General features: G+C 46.0%; 1 protein-coding gene across 1 annotated transcript in view; it reads left to right on the top strand.

The window, feature by feature from the left end:
• LOC113409383 (zinc finger homeobox protein 3) overlaps positions 1-19,287 on the top strand; it is a 175,676-nt gene that overhangs the window by 110,737 nt on the left and 45,652 nt on the right. The window contains exon 4 of the mRNA XM_026663222.2: positions 17,376-17,483. Coding sequence (XP_026519007.1) covers positions 17,376-17,483 — 108 coding nt within the window. The remainder of the gene's footprint in view (positions 1-17,375; positions 17,484-19,287) is intronic.

Raw genomic sequence — 19,287 nt, forward strand, 5'->3', positions numbered from 1 at the left:
GGGGCCTTGATGTTCTAGTATTAATTAATAGAAATCAGAACCATAGGAATTGGAGCTGAGAACGCACTATTAGGTCCCATCTAATCCATCACCGGGGGCCTGTGCTGGATTGTTCCCTACAGCATTTTGTTTTTCAAGAGCTTTGAAAACTGGGGTAGACAGTGTCCCAAGCAATGCAACTTTCACCCCCTCCCTTGGCAGACTGTTTACCGTCTAACACATCTCACTGTCCAGAAAGGTTCCTTGAAATTAATTGAGTTTAATTTTTTAAATTTCATCTCATTACTCTGAGTTCTACCTCTTACCATGCCCTAAATAACTCCTCTCCCTCTTTGTCGTTTTGTATCCTTTCCATATTTGTAGAAGTCTGTCTTGTTCTCTTTTGCCATCACTTAGCCAAGCTTTGAATGTATATCTCTTTCAATCTTTCTTTATAATGAATTCCTCCCCCCCAATCATTTGTACAGTATTGCTTCTCTGAACTCCTTCTAGTTTGTTTACAGCCTTCTGGTACTGCCCTACCCAGAGCTGAGCGTAGGATTGCTGTAGCAGTCTCATTGTTGCCATGTAGAGCACGTTTGTCCTCTTCTTTCTTTGTAACTTGATGCCTTTGCCCAAAATCTAAATGGCCTCTTTTGCTGTCGCCTCACAGTGCGCAATCGATCTGAGCCTCTGTGGTGGCTGCCCTGTGTGTGAGTGCAGAGGGGGGAGCGCAGTGCAGGGAGGCACAGTTGTACCCAGGCAACTTTTGGCAGTATTTGAAGTACTCAGATTTCCTTGACCTGTGTCAGTTTGATTTTAGAGCTGGTTGTGGTTTGGAAACTGCCCTGTTCCTGTTGGTCAAAGATCTAGCAATGGAGGAGACTCTAATGGCAGTCTTCTATACCATTGACCCTGAGGCCTTGTTGGAATAGTCACTTTTGAGTGGCTCTGTTCTCTCCTTTTCAGTACAGCCCAGTGGGTGCTCCTGGACAGTTGCTCTCTAAGATCTTTTATTGGAGGTGATATTAGCGATATTAGTCCAGTATGAAACATCTGGTGGGTGTGGTGTTACTGGGGCATGGAATAGGTGCATTTTTAATGCAAAACGAGAAGGGGAGCAGTCACTGTGAGGCATGCGTCATAGGGCTGTGACCATAGACCCTGAGCACCATCAGGACTGTCCTGGGGGTGTATACGCTTTGTGGGCCTTCTTCAAATCCTGTGCCTCCTTTCACATTGCTTGGATAGCGACATTTCTCCTTACCCCATGTGTTCCACTAATGCTCAATCCCCAGAGGGCCCAGAATTTGCTGTCCGCGTTACCCATAGGTCTCTTTCAGCTTTATTGTTTCCAGCCCATTGGATATCGCTCTGGGATTATTCTTCCCTCCATGTTTCAGCTGCTGTTCCCCAGTTGAATCTGTCTAGGCCCTAAATACTGTGGTGTCGGAGCCTCTCAGACACTAATAACTTTATCTTCTCAACACCCCTGTCAGGTAGGGCAGGCGGGTTGAGGGAGTAAAGGACTCGTCCAACTTCCAAACTTCATCTTTTAGCCACTGGATCTTGTCATGCCTTCGCCTGAAGGTAAAAGAGCCCTCTAAGCATGAGAGAAACTGAACCCATTCCAGGGCCTTAAACCACAAGATCATCCTTCCATCTGTGCTGTTTATTCATAAGATGTTAAATAAGACACTCCTACAACTGATCCTCAGTAGGACACGTATTCCCACTCAATATACAGTCATTGATGATTTTGCACATTCACATCCATTGGCTCTTCCTGGAAATATCTTCAAGTACAAACATAGCTACGTGTAGAAATAACTGGTGCAACTCCCGTTAAGGCTGAGATAAGTTTTGCACTTAAAACAAGATTAACTTGTGTATTATTAAGATTAACCTCTGCAGAAGAGAAGAGTGAGGCGGGATTTGATAGCAGCCTTCAACTACCTGAAGGGGGGTTCCAAAGAGGATGGAGCTCAGCTGTTCTCAGTGGTGACAGATGACAGAACAAGGAGCAATGGTCTCAAGTTGCAGTGGGGGAGGTTTAGGTTGGATATTAGGAAACACTATTTCACTAGGAGGGTGGTGAAGCTCTGGAATGGGTTACCTAGGGAGGTGGTGGAATCTCCTTCCTTGGAGGTTTTTAAGGCCTGGCTTGACAAAGCCCTGGCTGGGATGATTTAGTTGGTGTTGGTCCTGCTTTGAGCAGGGGGTTGGACTAGATGACCTCCTGAGGTCCCTTCCAACCCTGATCTTCTATGATTCTATGGTTATGTATGATGACTACAGCATATCCTCCTCAAAATTGCAGCACTGAATCTTTGAGTATAGGATGAATTTTCTGACCATTTAGAAGTAAATCTGGTTAATCAATGTAGGAGCTATAATTAATTTAAAATGGGTCCTTTGAGAAATTTAGCACCCACTGCCAGACCATTTTTGTTCCAAATGATCTTAATAATAGCATAGCACAGGCACTTCAAACTTCCCGTGTAGTTTAAAGTCACTGAAATCTTGTGAGGAGGCTACATTTGAAGAATTTTTATTTTAGGATTAGTGATCCTTTTCCCCCTATTCTTCATAATAGAAAAAATGTCTTCTGCAATAGGGGCTAAAGAATCATGTTCTACTACAGAGAAATCCATGAAGAACTGTCCACTTTCAAACTGGCAGATCCCGTTGTTCTCAATGGTACTGAAACCAGACTGCCCTTGCATGCCATTCTCGTAATGGCCACCTATCTCCTGTTGTTTTCAGTGGGACTCCAGGGATGTCTGCACAGCAGCTGCGGGAGTGTGCCTCCAGCACAAGTAGACAGACGTGCACTAGTTCTAGTCATGCTGCTGAGCTAAAAATCGCAGTGTGGCTGCAGTGGCACAGGCAGCAGCTCGGGCTAGCTGCCCCAGGAGGTACCCCGCGGATCAGCAGGATTGTACTCAGCTAGGCTGAGCCGCTGCCCCTGCCACCACAGAGCTAGCAGGCGTGTCTGCCTGTGTTCGGAAGCATCCTCCCAGTTGTAGTGTAGACATACTGTGAGAGTTTCTCTCCGCTTCCTGAGGTTTACTCTGGGTTTACTCTCATTTAGAAAAATGGGAGATGAGGGCCATTTTGAAAGATGGCAATTCTTCATCCGTTTCTGTGAAAGAGAAGATCTGCCAGAAACACTTGGTTATGCAAAATAATGGCCAAAATAATCATTAATCCTAAATTCTTCTCAAAAGGTTCGATTGTACCAGCTCTACCCAACAGGGAGGGGAAACTAGGATGTTTGTGTATACATGGAGGGTGGGGTGCCTTTCCAGACCTGAAAAGAAATCCAGACATGTTCTGGTTAGCCTGAACGCTACATTTTCTGGGTTTATAATGCTTGGTTTTGTCATAATTACATCATCTCTGGAATGTATTTTACCCTAAATTATTGAGACATGTTGTCGTCTGTAGCCCCATCTTACCCCAGTTTGTCTGGGAATTGAGAAGGGGTTACAGTGGAGCCCTGGGTTGAAGTCTGAATTGTGATCGTTCAGTATTCAGCACCTGGCCATTGCCTCAGTCAAGTGACTAATTTTAAATAACTAAATCCACAGCCTCGATCCACAGTCTGGGATGTCACACCCAGCCCATGGGCACTCAGCCTGCCTGACTTATTTATAGACCGTGTGCAATATTAAGATTTTGCAGAATCCTGAGCTTTCATTTTGATAAAAGTAACTGACCCGGTGCTGTCTGCCTGAACCTGCACGCAGCCTTGAACAATTACCAGGGTGTGCGATTGCCCCATCAGTCTCACTAATGTCGGCATGAACCATTTAGTTGCTGATCACTTTAGCGTACGGAAAGGGGAAGGAATGGCAGCGAAGCTCGTAGGGGCAGGTAGATTTGGGGTTTGCTGTAGGGAAGGAAATGGAGAGGGGACGAGACACACAGACAGGGAAGGAGGAGGGAACCAGAGTAAGCAGGATGGGGAAGGAAGAGAAACGGGAGAGATTGCCTGGTCTCTACTGGGGAGTGAGGAATGACACTGAATGGGACAATAAGGGCCTGATTAAATGAGAATAACTCAATGTTTAGCTACTACATAAGGACCAGATTCTTCCCTTCAGCTCTGTGCAAACCTCACAATCTGATCAAGGGGTGTACGGAGCCCTAAACAGTATACCGGCACACAGCAGAATTTAAAATGGAATTTGCCCCCCTCCACTGAAGGAGTTTGACTTCCGTCTTCTAAAAAGCATGGCCACTGGCAGGTTCTCCATTGCCTTTTTTCACTACCTCGCCATCTCCTTCTGATAACCCCTCCTTGCCTCTTCTCACCTTTTTCTTCCCTTCCAGTGCTTTCCTCTTTGTTTCCTAAACCCCCCATTTGTCTCCACTCTGGGGCTGAACTTTCCTTTCTCTCCAGACCCAAAGAGCTGGATTTGGGCTTTCTTTTGTTTTGTTTCTTTTGGTGCTGGTTTCTGTTTTGCATGATTCTCCTTTGCAGCTGATTCCAGTTTAGAGCTAGGTTAAACTGTGCAAAATACTATTTAAAAGAAAGGAACTTGTCAAGATGCATTTGTTAGATCACATTTAAAATGAAATAGAATAGAAGGTAGATTTTGTCCAAAGAAAGGAAAAAACCCTGAAAAGCTGTCAAGCCGCAGGAGAAAGCCCCTCCTTTGTTGTCCTCCTGACACTGAAGTGTAATTTTTCATGGTTATTTGGACTGGAAAATGGTGCGGGGGGAGGGAGAAGGGAGAGATGGGCTTGCGATTATTTCCCATAAATGACAACACAATTCCATAACGCTCCACTACAAATATGTTCAGGGATTTTGCCTTTTTTTGCATTTCATGTGTGAAAATAATAGCAACAATTCTAGTTCTGCTGAAATTCAAGGGGACAAATCCCTGTTGGATTCTACTGACTTCAAACTTCGCGCAGTGTACGAGAAAGCTAGGGCCATCTCAGAGAACTGATTGTTGCGCTTTTTCTTTTTTAAAGTGGAATTAAATTATTCAGAAGTATCTTTAGAAACAATTGGGTGTATTTATGATAATGAACCCTCAAAAATAAACTGAAGAAAAAAATGTCTCCCGTTTGATTAGTCTCCTTTCCAGTATCAAGAGATCTGTCTCTGGATCACTAGCCAAGAAGATAAGTAGCCCAGCTCATTTTGTTTGAACTACTTTTAGACAGTTTTGTATGTAATGCCTCATCTCCTGTGTTTTAAATACTTTTTTGTGGGATATGATGAGTTCAAATAACTAACTGGCCCTTTTCCTGTTGTGTAAACATGGTGTTCAGTGAGTGACACTGAAACGGGAGCATTTCTGACTTTGTGTAGTTTGGAAACGGTCCTTCTTTTTGCAGAACTGTTTTCTAGTGTGATTTTCTGCAGAGCTAAATTCCCGTCCAACTTGTAGGTTTCCAAAGCAGTGCAGACTCTTTCACCGTTCATTCTCAGCACGTAGCTGTCTGTGGCCCAGATCCATTGAAGTCAATGGGATGCCTCACATGCTTAAAGCTAAACACGTGTGTAAGTGTTGGCAGGATTGGTCCAAACTCTCTAACAACAAACTGAAATTAAAAGGCAAAGGTGCTGAAATTTCCTCCTCATGCTATATTTCTCCTGAGGGTTAGACTGCCGCCTCTTCCTTTGCTAGCAGTAATTGCAGCGTTATGGAACAGGCAAGCTTCTCATTCTTGTCTAAACTCCTGTTTTTTCTTGTTTCTGTAAACAGTGGTAAGGTCTTCACTACTGCATGCAAAGACACACATGGTCTCTTCTCCAATTATCCACCCGAACCATGCCGGAGTCTCCACCTCTCTGTTGCTTCAGCCTGTTGCCAGAATCCATGGGCAGAGGAGTAAATAAGTTTAGGATCCAGTTTTTAGCGGAATGGCTTTTTGTGCCGGGCTCCCCTTGCTGCTGGCATTTTTCGACCACATGCCTTTCTTGTGGCTCTCCAGGCATGGGACCCCCAGCTAGATTTGGTAAATGAGGTGATGCATTTGATTGGTGAAAATAATGATCATACTAATTAAAATGTTTTAATGAAAAAGGGAGAGCTGCAAATGTGTGATGGAAGAAGGCCAGCCTGCTTTCTTTGAGTGAGAAGCACATGTCAGGAGAGAGTCAAAGGCCTTGTCTATTTTGTCGGATGTTAAAATAAAATGACCCCAGGAGCCCTGTCAGAAGCGTCCACGTCTGTCAGAGTTTCTCCCTGCAAAAGGCAAAAACCAAAGTGTTCAACAAACATACCTGTTTGTCTGCGCTTGCCCCCTGTCTTCAGTGTTCTCTGCCTCCACGCTTGCCAGGTTGCTGCAGGAAAGCCAGGTACGTGGCTTCAGCTTGGAGGACAGGCCTTTAGGGGCTGTTTTTCAGTTGGGAGTTGTGTGCTTTTAACTTGTAGCTGGCATTCTCCTTACTCCTCCTCAGTGTGTTGTGCACAGATGTACCCTTTGCATATGGCTGCCCCAGAAATAAAGTTATTAACCCAAGATCAACAGAAGGGTTATTGATTACATCCTGAGGCCCTGTGCTAAATGGTTAGGAATCACTCCAACTAGCCCATTGCTCTAAGATTTGAGCCCCATGAATCACTCCTCACATGCTGCACCCTGGTATTTCCCTCCCATCACCTTGGGCCCTGCTTGTCCTTTGTGTAGCACAGGTGCAGAGTGACCCACTCAAGAAAGCACCACACAATGTCTTTGGGCCGTGGTGTGCATCCTTGCGTACGTTTGTGCCTGAGGAGGGAAACGGCTCCAACCTGACCAACGCCTCCAACAGCAGGCAACGCTCTGCAGGGCCAGCCTTAGGGAAAACAGCACCCTAGGCAAACTTGTGTTTTGGCGCCCCTGGCCCCCATGGGCATGGCGCCCCCCCAATGCCCCTCACCCTTGTGGGTGCCCCTTCCCATTGCACCGCCCACACCCTCACCCCTGCACTGTGCCCCCATCGTCCCTAACCCCTGCACACCCTTCCTGCACCCACATAGGGAAACTGACCTGGATGTATGGAGCACCTGGTATTGCTCCTCGCTACTCCCCCCGCCCCCCCCACAGCCCCCTAAGGGGGGACAGAAGAACGTTGGGGAGAGCAGTATCTTTGTGTCACCGCTTGCCTCCCCCATCCATGTTCCTCTTTGGGAGGAAGCTGGGAGAAATCTGGGCGCCCCCCCACGCAGCACTCCCCTGCCAGCTAGGAGCAGCTTCTGACTCTACACTGGCAACACACACCTCTGTGCTGCCGCACGGCACCCCCGCAACCATGGTGCCCTGACCCTCCGCCCCACATGCTTGGGGCAGGGAGGTGAGATTGCTGCCAGAGGGCTGGAAATTGGATTTATGCACATTTCCAAGTAGCTGAATTGTCTCTGCTTCATGTGCAGCTAATCTGCAGCTCAGGACGTGTGGAGAACTGTCTTCTGGTGGGCCCTGTCACCAGCACTTAGTCAAATTATTCTCAGGATGCTGCTCTCTGAATGCGGAATCTTGGTCACTTATGCCTGTTCACTGTCAAATCAAAGGTTACAAAGGCTGAAGGCTTGATACTCTAATCCACAAATAAAAAGGCCAGAGGGCTCCAGCGACAGACTTGCCCCTATATCTGTGCTCCGCAGTCACCCAGGCCATGGAGAGCTCCAGTAACAGACCTGTCCCTATTTCCTCTTCTCTTGCTGATGTAAAGCAGGGTGTGGAAGTGAGTCCCTTGAAATGCTTGGTCAATGTGTGTAATAATTTGGATTCATAAATTTTCTTGCATCCTGAAAGATTCTAAGATGATTTCCATACTACAGCTAGCAATCCCATTACCCACCCTTGGGGTGAGGCCCAGCAGCTTTTGAACAGCACAAAACGATAGCACCAGTGGTTTAGAAATCCCTTCGTCATGTGAAGCTGCAGGTGGAATGTAGGTAGCTGTTTGGTTATTATCCAAGTTGAGATTTGGCTAGGTTCCCAGGATAACACCCCACCTCTTACCTCATATGCTGTCGGCTGTTTAATAACTACAAGCAGCCAGAGGCTTGGTTCTAAGGCTTATACGAAAGACATTGCCCCATTAGCCCTGTTATGCACTCCAAGGGGAGAGTGCACCCTTCTGAATTGTCAGCAATGCCTCCTGCTGCATCTAGGTGTCCCTGCAGTGCTCCTATCCAAAGCCCAAATGTTCCATTCTGGACCTGTGACTTCAGAGGACAAAGCACAGCTGGCATGTGGGCGATGGCCTTTCCCTGTGCTTTGCTCCTACCCCACAACAGTCCCCCCTAGAGCATCTTCCCAGGGATTCATTCAGCTGGCCAGAGGGACAGTCCTCTCCATGGTATTGTTACCATCCCCCCCGCACACACGCACACAATTAGTGGGGCAATTGCATGAAAGCCAATGCTAACTAGGGCAGGGCCATCCACAGCTCACTAAAATCCCTGAGTTGGGGAGTTGTAGTCCAAGCCCCTAGTACACCACACATCTATGGCGGAGGTGAAAGATGGGCCCAGAGGGCCCTGGCCTCCTGTGGGCCATCCGAGATCCATGGCATGTGGGGGCCAAACACCCCAGACGTTCCAGAAGGAGAGAAAATGACAATAATTCACGTGGGGGGGAGCTGGGGGCCTTGAGTGCTGACCTGCCCTGACTCTGCTTCATTTGTGAGTGCTAACTGGATTGCAGCATCCATCGGTGCATGTGTACTTGGGTAGGGCAGGGCTATCCTGACCTTCTCATCTGAAATTTCCCTGCCCTTGCTGCCACCATTGCAGGTTCACGGCTGTGGGAAAACGTCGCCCTTCAAGTCTAGTGATGGTAAGCGAGTGCACACACACACTGTCACGTGGAGTGGATAGCTGTAGCCTGCTGCTGCCAATTTGGGCAGTGTCACTGCTGCCAGAGGTAGGCCGGCTCTCAGGTCCATGGGGGTGGAGGTGACAGGCATCCTTTTTGTTTCACAGAAGATGCTCTGTGTACAATTAAAACTTGTTTCTGGTAAACCTCATTCCAGGAAAGATGAGCTTTTAACAAAGGGCTTTTGACAGCTGCAGGGTATTTCATTTTTTTAATGCCGAATGAAAAATCAATACATTTTTCTGGGTTATACATATTCAGAACAGGCTTGATATTTCCATTATAATGGAAAATGGGTGTCTGTGCACATCTCGCCTGTCAGAGCTGCACCATTGCATTTTCCAAGCCACTGCTAAATATTTCAAACCTGATTTGATTGTGGTTCATGACAGCTAATGTTTCTCAGCTCTTGAGCCTGCCGGAGGGAGGGGAGGCAAACACACTCTATTTCAGTTCCTTCTCCCCATGCCCCCCAAAGAAATACCCCTCATCCTTTTGCATCAGAGATGTCCATTTGTTAAGGAAATAAGGCTGAAAGGAAGAGAGAGCTGAGGAGACTCAGATTGTTCAGCCTGGCACACTTCCAGTAGGGATTTGATGACCTCTCTCTGCACTGATTTTAAGCTTTGTTGTCTGGGTTTTGGAAGGGGCAGAAGTGATACATTTTGTTCTGTGATGTTTGGGGACAGAGGCACATTCTCACTACTTACTTAGGCTCAGGGATTTTCTGAATTCTGCTGAGGTCAGAAGATACTTAAATTTTCCAAACTGCTTTTCCTCTGCTCCTTCTCTTTAGTGAATAGTTTAATTTCAAATTAAAAGGAAATGCCGTTGTCTAAAATGATTTATTCACTAAGGAAGAAAAGACACATCCTGGGAATTTGCACTGGGGTGGATTTCAAAATTCTGAAGAGCAGATTTCCTAGCGTTCCTGCCGCTCTGTAATTACAGCTCCTGACGGTACTCTTGGTATAAGCCCATTCTCAGGGATTTATAAAATTGTTCTAAGTATATTTATTTATATAGCACCCATGGATCGTGTTAAGGCAGTGGGGCTCATGGGATCGTGTTAAGGCAGTGGGGCTCATGGGAGGATTTTATTGTTTGTGTTTCACTGAGACTCAATCTCTCTCATGCAAATTGCTTAGCAGCAGCCCCTGAGTCTGCCCAGTTCCTCTGCCTAGGAAGGGTGAAATTCACTTAACTTTCGTAAACCCTGACATGTACACGGCTTGGGGAAATCCACTTCTCAGCCTGGAGCCACAGCACAGCCATATCCTCCCCATGCCCTCGACTCCAGCTAATGCACAGGAGTAGCAGCTGTAGCCCCTCAGTGCTGTTTGTTAAGGCCCCAGACTGCAGATTAAACAGCACTCGCTGGGGCGGCTCTGTCACACCCTGCTCTGCTCCTGTAAATGAGAGGACCAGCTGTGACGGGTTGGATCACAGAAACCCCCTTGGGAGCTGCCACCCGATGTGCCAAGACTACCCCTGCTTCTGTTTTCCCTGCCAGCTCAGGACTCCAGCACCCCGTCTTGCTGAATTAGACACTCCAGTCCACTTCAACACAGACTCAGGGTCTGGATCACTTGTCCCAAAGCTGCAAGTTTACCCAAAAACAGCTCACAGGAGTGTGCTTGTCTTTAGCACTCAGATGCCCAACTCCCAATGGGGTCTAAACCCAGAAAAATCCGTTTTACCCTGCATAAAGCTTATGCAGGGCAAACTCATAAATTGTTCGCCCTCTATAACACTGATAGAGAGATATGCACAGCTGTTTGCTCCCCCAGGTATTAATACATACTTTGAGTAAATTACTAAATAAAAAGTGATTTTATTAAATACAGACAGTAGGATTTAAGTGGTTCAAAGTAGTAACAGACAGAACAAAGTAAGTCACAAGCAAAATAAAATAAAATGCGCAAATCTATGCCTAATCAAACTAAATACAGATAATCTCACCCTCAGAGATGCTTCAGTAAGTTTTTCTCAGACTGGACACCTTCCAGGCCTGGGCACAATTCTTTCCCCTGGTACAGCTTTTGTTCCAGCTTAGGTGTTATCTAGGGGCTTCTCCATGATGGCTCCTCCCTCCTCTCTCTTCTCTTCCACCCCTTTATATATCTTTTGCATAAGGCGGGAACCCTTTGTCTCTCTGGGTTTCCACCCCCCCTCACTGGAAAAGCACCAGGTTAAAGATGGATTCCAGTTCAGGTGACATGATCACATGACACTGCAAGACTTCATTACTCACTTGCCAGCACACACATATACAGGAAGACTCACAGGTAAACAGCCATCTGCAGACAATGGGAGTCATCAAGATTCCAAACCATCATTAATGGCCCACACTTTACATAATTACAATAGGCCCTCAGAGTTACATTTTATATTTCTAGTTTTAGATACAAGAGTGGTACATTTATACAAATCAGATGATCATACTCAGTAGATTATGCACTTTGTAATGATACCTTACAAGAGACCTTTTGCACGGAGCATATCCCAGTTGCATTATATTCACTTATTACCGTATTTTCTCTAAATTTATCCCAGTTACATTATATTGACTTATTATTATATTTTTATAAAACCATGTAGACTGCACAACGTCACACCAGCATAGAGCTTCTCTCAGACATACGGAGGGTGCAGAGGTTCCCGAACGCAGTGCTGCAGGTGAACTTCCTCACGCAGCACAGCATCCCCCTGTGTCTCCTGCTTAGGGTGCATGCACCCTGGTCACAAAGACGATGGGACTTACTTAGACTAACAAGCTGAGCAGATGTCTCCAGCTTAGAATGTTACTGACTCTTCAGACACTCAGCAAAGACGCAATCTTCTCTCGGGGATCTGCATGGCCATGACTGAAGGCTCAAAGTCAAGCTGACTTTGAGTTATAAGCCTGGGGGAAAAGGGGACAAAGTTTGTTGTAGTTTTTTCAAGTGGAAAAATTTAGGGGGGTGCTTCAGGCACAAAGTGACCAGTGAGATTTTGCTCCAACTTTAGGTGCATCAGAAAGTCGTGAACAAGTGAAAGCAGTGGATGGGAATGGGCACCAAGTATGGCGAGTACTTGCTATAGTATAAGGTAACACAAGCGCCTTCGTTGTTTTTACAGGGGCTTTTGCCCCTAACTAATCAGAGGATCAGGCTGTCTTTAGGGGTTTGACACTGGACACTCTTGCCCTAGAGGAGGGTGAGCATTCCCCTCAGCTGCAGGGCTCTCCCGTTGTCCGGCTGAGCTCAGCAGAAGGGTCAGCTCTGTCTTGCCATTGAAGTGTGACTATAGCATGAGTACAAACTTACATGAGGATATTCTAGCCAATTCTAATGAAAGGAAACTACACATCAGAAACCCTTCAGTGTTACTACTCTTGAGAGTTCAAGAGAAGAGGGGTAAGGGAAGAGGAAAGAAGCCCTGACTCAAATGTTTACAGGCGTTTCCCTTCCATCTCAGAGAACAGCTATGTTGAAACAGTCACTTGGGCACACCAGATGCAGAGACCTCATCAGAGAGAGAATTTTGAAATAGGTGCTTGGGAAGGAGGAAAGACCCTGTTTCTTTTTTACTTTGCTCTTTTCTATGTTGAAAGGAGCCACCTTGCCATTAAAAACTGGATCAAATCATTGGTCTTAACTCTGGTCTAATATCTTAACTCTGCTAGTGGACAATTCCTGATATTTCAGACAGAGGTAGTCAATTATTTTTTTGTCAAGGTCCAAATTTTGTGGTCAAGATATAGTCAAGATCCAGACTCCAGAGAAGATAATAAAATATAACAATAATAAGTAAATAAAAGGATTTTGGGGTCCATTCAAAAGTGTCTTGTGGTCTGGATTTGGCCTGCGGTCCGCCTGCTCCAGAAGAAGGTGAAAAACCCAACAGTAGTACATCTAGCAGCTAGTTACGAAGTGCTGCATGGGAAACCGAGGGAAGCTCCTTCCTGACTGTCCAAATGATCAGCGTATACCCTGAAGCCTATGATAACTACCCAACATGTAGATCTGGTATCTACACCTTTACAAATACCAGATGGAAAGGGGCTGTGGGGAGCTGTGAACCTGTTCCTTTACCCCTGGGCTATACTACTAGAGTGGTAGATCTCAGCTCCACCATTGCTGGAACTTCCCCGTGCACGGAGCATTCCAGGGTGGGATGAAGGAGGGGAGGGGCTGTGTCATGGATGGGAGGAGACAAGACAGGAACATTCTTATGAACTGGAGCATAACATTCTTATGCTCCAGTGATTCTGCACCCCTGCTTTGGTCCATAGGGGTCATTCCAACAGGGGAGCCAGGTTAAGACAGTGGTCAGGGCTGCCCCAGTCTGTGCAGGGGACCAAATGAGCCACCGGGGTCCAGGAGAGGCTTGTGCCAGCAAATGGAAGAATATATCCCTCAGTATTTTATCCTCCACCTCTCCTATTTAAAAGCAACCAAACTTCACAAAAATTCTTTTCCGTGAGTAGGAAAATCAGTTCTGCAGCCTCATCCCGTTCCTGGATCAGAAAGCTCTGGATGAGGCAGAAGGAAGCGGACGTGATTTGGTTCTCAGAAAAGCAAGCTTTCCAGTGACAGGGGCTTGGTGAATTCCTACTACACGTTACTGTCTGGTAGCTTTCTTTTTAAGTAGCTGACCAATAAAACAAACTGCCTTCACGTCAGTGGGGCTGGGCGCTGAGCAGGGAAGAGGAATTTGCAGTTTGTATCCTTGTTTTTTAATCATTTTTCTACCTTTATTGGTATTCACAGCTCACATTTTCCCGGTTACTGTCAGCCTGGGCTTTCATCCATTTAAAGAGCTCTTTTTTCCCCCTTGTTGTTGATGATGATGGTATAAAGACAGATGGTGTAACTGCTTATGAATGTCCTATTTTATTTCCCCAGAACCAGACAGTTCACTTGAAGACGTATATTATTTCCACATGCTCAGGTTAGGCAGCCCAGACAGTGTCTGAATCCAGCGGCCGGCTACCCCTTCTTCCTCTCCATGCAGACGGTGACACCTCTAGGTCTCAGGTGGAATTGCATGAAGGCTCTAGCACATCAGGCTTATCTTTGTTAGCTAGGGAGGATGTTGCAGCTTCATTGTAGCTGAGGAAGGCTTTAGTTTTTTAGTACATTTCTCTTTCCTCTTTCAGAAATAAGGGAAATGTGTTTTTGTCTGTTGGCTGGAGCAGAGGAGTTAGAGTTGGGAGACCGAGGTTTATATTTCTGGCTATCACTGGCCCCCCTATTTAACCTTGAGCAAGTCACCAACCTCATCTGTGCCTCAGTTTTCTGTTCTGTGAAATGGGGCTGGGGATGCTTTGCCCACCTTGTTAAAGTGCTTTGAGGAGCTGAGAGGAAGTGCACATTTTATTTTACCAGGAGGATCATAGGCTACTTCCTTGTCTGTCTAGTTAAGCAATTCTAGTCTGTGTATCACTGGAGTGTCTTGGAACCAGTCACTATGGGTGAATGTTAATTTGGGACAGAAAAAAAAGCAAAGACTTGATATTCAAATATTTTTTAACAAAGACCATAAAATCAGTTAACTTTTTAACTCCTGCTTTTTATCCCTGCTTCCCCAGTTAAAGAGAAACCTTCTCCACACTTTGGCTTACAGATTCTCTTAGGCAGTAACAAAGAGATGAATTTTTCTCCGTTTTTTCCTGAAGTGAGGGGAATTATGGAATTTCAGTTCCCAACTATGAATCCAAATGCTGATTCCACAGTTCTTCCCTCCAGCAAACTCCCTGCTGCTCAGCCCACAAGGAGACAGTTTCTGCATCAATAATTTGTAGTATTGTAATTTTCTGCATATCACTGAAAAATGTCTTTGTCGAAGGATACCATCCACCAGACATCTCACACTGGGAGTCTGAGCTTCCCAGAACAAGACCCCTACAACTCTCACAGCTCTAAAGAATTTTGACCTGCAGAGCAGTGGTAGTGAGGTAGATTATGAGCCACGCCCCCGTTAGACATCATGTGCTACCCATTCTATCCATAGGCCTTGGAGGTAGCGTTTTCAAAAGCACCATCGTCACGAGCCTGGGTCTCCATTGGAAGTCGATAGAACTTGGGCCAAGTCATATAGAAGTTTTTGAAAATTGTACCTTCAAGCAAATGGCTTGTGTTCAACCAGCGGCACCTAGAGCACCAAGTGGAGAAAGTTCACAGTGTGGGGCAGTCAGGCCAAAGTCAACCCCGATACTTGCAGCCCCTTGTCAGTCAATTTTGAAATCCCTTGTTAAAAAGCCCCCTTTGCCAGTGGCTACTAATGTACTCCTGATAGAGCTGGTGAAAGCTGCACCTGAGCCATTCCATTCCTGTAAGCTTATATTGCGTGGACGGTGGCTCGTTTCCCTGGTGGTAACCTTCAGTTTACAGGGTGAGTGATCCTCAGGCCCTAGTGACTGACCCACCTTTTACCAGAGGTGGTGCTGTGAACTCATCCATGAGATGGTAGAATTCCTCCTTAATGAACCTAATAGTCCTGCCAATATTCACTCTTTTTTGATTGCCTGGAAAAAATAAATTGTTAGAAATGCAAAAAAAAGCATATTCGCTTATCCTCTCAATCCAGTGTCACAGATCATTCCCTTTTCTATTGGTGGTAAAGCTTGTCTACATGAACATTTAGTTCACCACAAACAAGGAAGTGAATCTGCCCTGCATAGCCTGCCACAGGCCAAGTGTTCTTGTGAACCCTGCTGGGTCAAAGAGGACTAGATCAAAGCACATTAATGAACTGCTAATGTGCATCAGTAGGGTCCATACAGACAGCTAGTCTGCAGCAAGCTTCACACTCCAGCTTGCTGCAAACTAATTGTTCGTGTTTGTCACTCAGAGGTGCAACCCCCCCTTGTGCCCCCCCCCCCCCCCAAAAGACACAAGTTTTGCCACAGCAAGTGTCAGTATAAACAGCGCATTGTCAGCAGGAGCGCTTGCCTGTCAACAATGTGAACTCCGCTCCGTGGGGGTGGAAGTATTTTGTCAGCAAAAATGCCAACAAACAGCAGCTACACTGCCTGACTTTTAGCGACAGGGTTGTGTTGACACGGCCGTGTTACTAAAAGATGTGTAGTGTAGACAAAGCCTTAGTGAGTCTGTTCCTCTTTGCTAAAGCCCTTGGAAAGGTTGCCATTTCTCACTAGCTTGTTTGGGTTCTGTGAGCTGGGGACAGTTTCTGATAAAGTTGTGCATGTCTGAAGTGCCAGTTCTTCCATATTCAACGTGGGCCTGTCAGTGCTTAGAGTTCTCTTGATGGATTAATACCTGCTTTTATGGCTCCCATCACCATAGTATCTGATGGACTGTGTATGTGTATTTAAAGGGCAGGTAAGTATGTTTGTAGAGAACAAGGGAGCTTGGCTAGAAACTAATTGAACTGTGTTGCTTTAAGAAATATTTCACCATTTCAAGACTAACTTTATGATCCAGTTGTTGGACAATCTTGTTGAAAGTCTGAATAAATAAAAGCAAGATGGCCAAGCATGGCTGGACCTAGAAAAGATGGTGCATGTATTTCCATATCCTCCAGTTTGTTTCAGGAATTTCCTCTTCTCGGCTTATATGTGCGTGGAGAGGAGAGGGTTGTACAACTTAAAAGGAATTCTCTTTAGACTTGGAGGTCATTGTTGGCTAGTAAATGACCTGCTGGAATTTTGTCAGTGGTTGTGAACTGCATAGGAGGGGCAGCGTCCTCAGTTCACTTCCCCAAATGGTACGTTTCCCCAAGGACTCTTGTTTTTCTTAAATTTCTCCTTCACTCAGGCAGCAGGTTTCTTTTCACCTTGTGAAGTGCTGCAGCCTGTTGCCTAGAGAAGTGACTGTTCCTGGAAATCGTCCTTATCTGTTTTTCTCTGTGGTGATTAGTATTGGGTAAGTGTGGGTAGTTCCCACCGTAGTGGATCTTGTGGGATATGTTGGCAGAAAAGTTCCAGCCACATCCAGGACTGGAAATGTTGAAACTTCCAAGTAAATTCTGCCCGGTGTGTCATGGGTACACAGTGCTGTCTGCCAGACAAAGAATCTTCCCAGTTAAGGAAAACAGGACATCCCTGGAAAGTGAAGCAGTGACGACAGCACTCCTTTTCCTGTTTCTAGAATTTCACTGGTCTTGGTTTGAGCTCTATTGAAATTACATTAGCCTTGAGACTAAGTGTGTTTGTTTCTTGAAATGTCCCAAACAGTTCGGTGCTTGCAGTCTGAAATGTGGGGAGGTGGAAATCGATCTGAGATTGGTCCTCAGCAGAGTAGCTTGAACTGACCATGCAAGAAACTACTAGCACTGTAGGTTCTGAGGACCCCCAGACACCACGGAAAATAACCAAGCAATCCCAGTTCATGAATGTGAAGGAACTCAACCCATCATCTGTCAGTTTAGCCAGGTCCTTTGGGCAGTTCCTATCACAAAGCAGTCCTGGGAGAGGGGAATCAGAACCATTAGAAGCCAGGTTTTATACATACACCACAAAATTAGCTGCTGCTGAGTGAACTCTTTGATGAGCAAGAGACTCACTCCTTTCTCTACTTCTGCTTTTATTTTTTTCCCCTTTGCTTCTTACATTTTAGAAGAGTCGGTTGAAGATGTGGAAGGGCTGAATGAGACACCGGCTGATCCAGAAGAGCCTACTAAAGAGCAAGAGAGTGGCAATGACAAGGACCAGAACAAATGGACAGGTGGGTTTTGCTTCCATTTCTACCCAAGTCCAGCTAGCCTTGAGGATAGATAGATGGTCCGCGTGGCTTGTAAGGGCACTTCAGCTGATGCCTTGTTCAGCTCTGTAAATCTGGGCCTTCATATTTCTTCCGTTTGATTTTATTTGAAGAGGGACTTACAAACTCCATAAAATTTTCTAACAGATATTTCAACTTCCATCTATTATCCTTCCTCGTTAGTTCATGTTTTTATTGAAAATGTGTCCCCTTCCAGCCTCCTCCTCCTGCCTGAAGTTACTAATTCAGTGCCCAAAAGTGTGCTAGGCTTTACAAACAGTTATGAGAGAATCCCTATCCCAAAGTGTTTTCTAGAGACATGGCATGATGGGAAAGGAGGTCACGAAAATGACAAGTCCTGAGTTATGTGGTCATTCTGCAAATTAGCAGGAAAGACATGGGGGGCGGGGAAGCAGAAAGTTACAGGCAGAACAAACTGTTGCTTTGCTTAAAAGGTCTATTCAGGTGACACCATCCAGATGGAATGAAAAGTCATGCTCACAGCTCTCCTATTACTAACACTTTGTTAGTGAGACTGATAGAAGGTTAGTTTGTTTTCTCACCATTTGCTATTTGTATTGCAGTGTCACCCGGGCACATCTACACTGCAGTAAAAGCCCCGCGGCTGGCCCGAGTCAGCTGACGGGCTCACAGGGCTCGGGCTGTGGGGCTATAAAATTGTAGAGCAGATGTTCAGGCTCAGGCTGGAGTCCAGGCTCTGAGCCTCTCCCCCCGCATGGGGTCCCAGAGCTCGGGCTGCAGCCTGAGCCCAACAGCTACACTGCAGTTTTATAGCCCCACCGCCTGAGCCCTGTGAGCCCGTCAGCTGACTCGGGCCAGCCGCAGCTGTGTTGTGGATCTTTATCGCAGTGTAGACGTGCACTGTGCAAACATAACTGTGAGACTCCCCTTGCCCCGAAGAGCCTGCAATCTGGCTATTCCATAGAATCACAGAATCGTAGGACTGGAAGGGACCTCAAGAGATCATCTAGTCCAGTCCCCGGCACTCATGGCAGGACAAGGTATTATCTAGACTTACTCCTTTTTTACTTTTTGCTAGAGTTGTACAAAATTTTGACAACGCAATTGAAAATACACCATGTTTTTGCTTGTGAGAAGTGAAAAATGTCTCTCTTTGGAAAATCCCTGCTCATTAGAAATGGAGAAATAAGCGGTTTGAGGGTCACTGCCACTCCCGGGAATAGGGTCACTGACCCACTAAAGAAACTTTTTTTTTTTTAAATCCTTTTTGCCTTGGGGCAGAAAACAATTTCAGGTTTGTCCTCTTAGCAGGCAGGTAGCAGTTCCCCTTGGCAGCATGGTTGTGCTGACCAGTTCTGTTTACTTGCAGGTAGGGGAATTAAGAGGGATTCTCATTTCCCAGCATCCAAGTCTGAGGAGTTCTGGCGCTCTTTCCTGGCAAAGAGAGAGGAACTCAGCAATTCCCCCTTAGGGTTGTTTATGCTGCCTATCTAAAATGTTCCCCTTCCGCAAGGTATCTAGACAGAAACACAGATGTTTGGCCCCATTGACTCTGTCTTTCGTGGCCAGCACAGAGAGAGAGCACATAGCTCTTCCGCAGGTTACCATCTCCAGTATAGTTCCCATCCTGATTACAGCTGCTTCTCAATGAACCACAGCTGAAGGCCGCAGGTCTCTGCAGTGCATACAGCCTTACCGGGGTTGGGCATTACAATCTCTGCTTTCACCTCCAGGAAGAGTTTTGATTCCAAAGAGCACGTCAAGACTGGGAAAATAGGTTTTGTTT

Source organism: Terrapene carolina, unplaced genomic scaffold (assembly GCF_002925995.2).
Source record: "Terrapene carolina triunguis isolate 2854851 unplaced genomic scaffold, T_m_triunguis-2.0 Scaffold32922, whole genome shotgun sequence".
In the NCBI taxonomy this organism is placed as follows: Eukaryota; Metazoa; Chordata; order Testudines; family Emydidae; genus Terrapene; species Terrapene triunguis.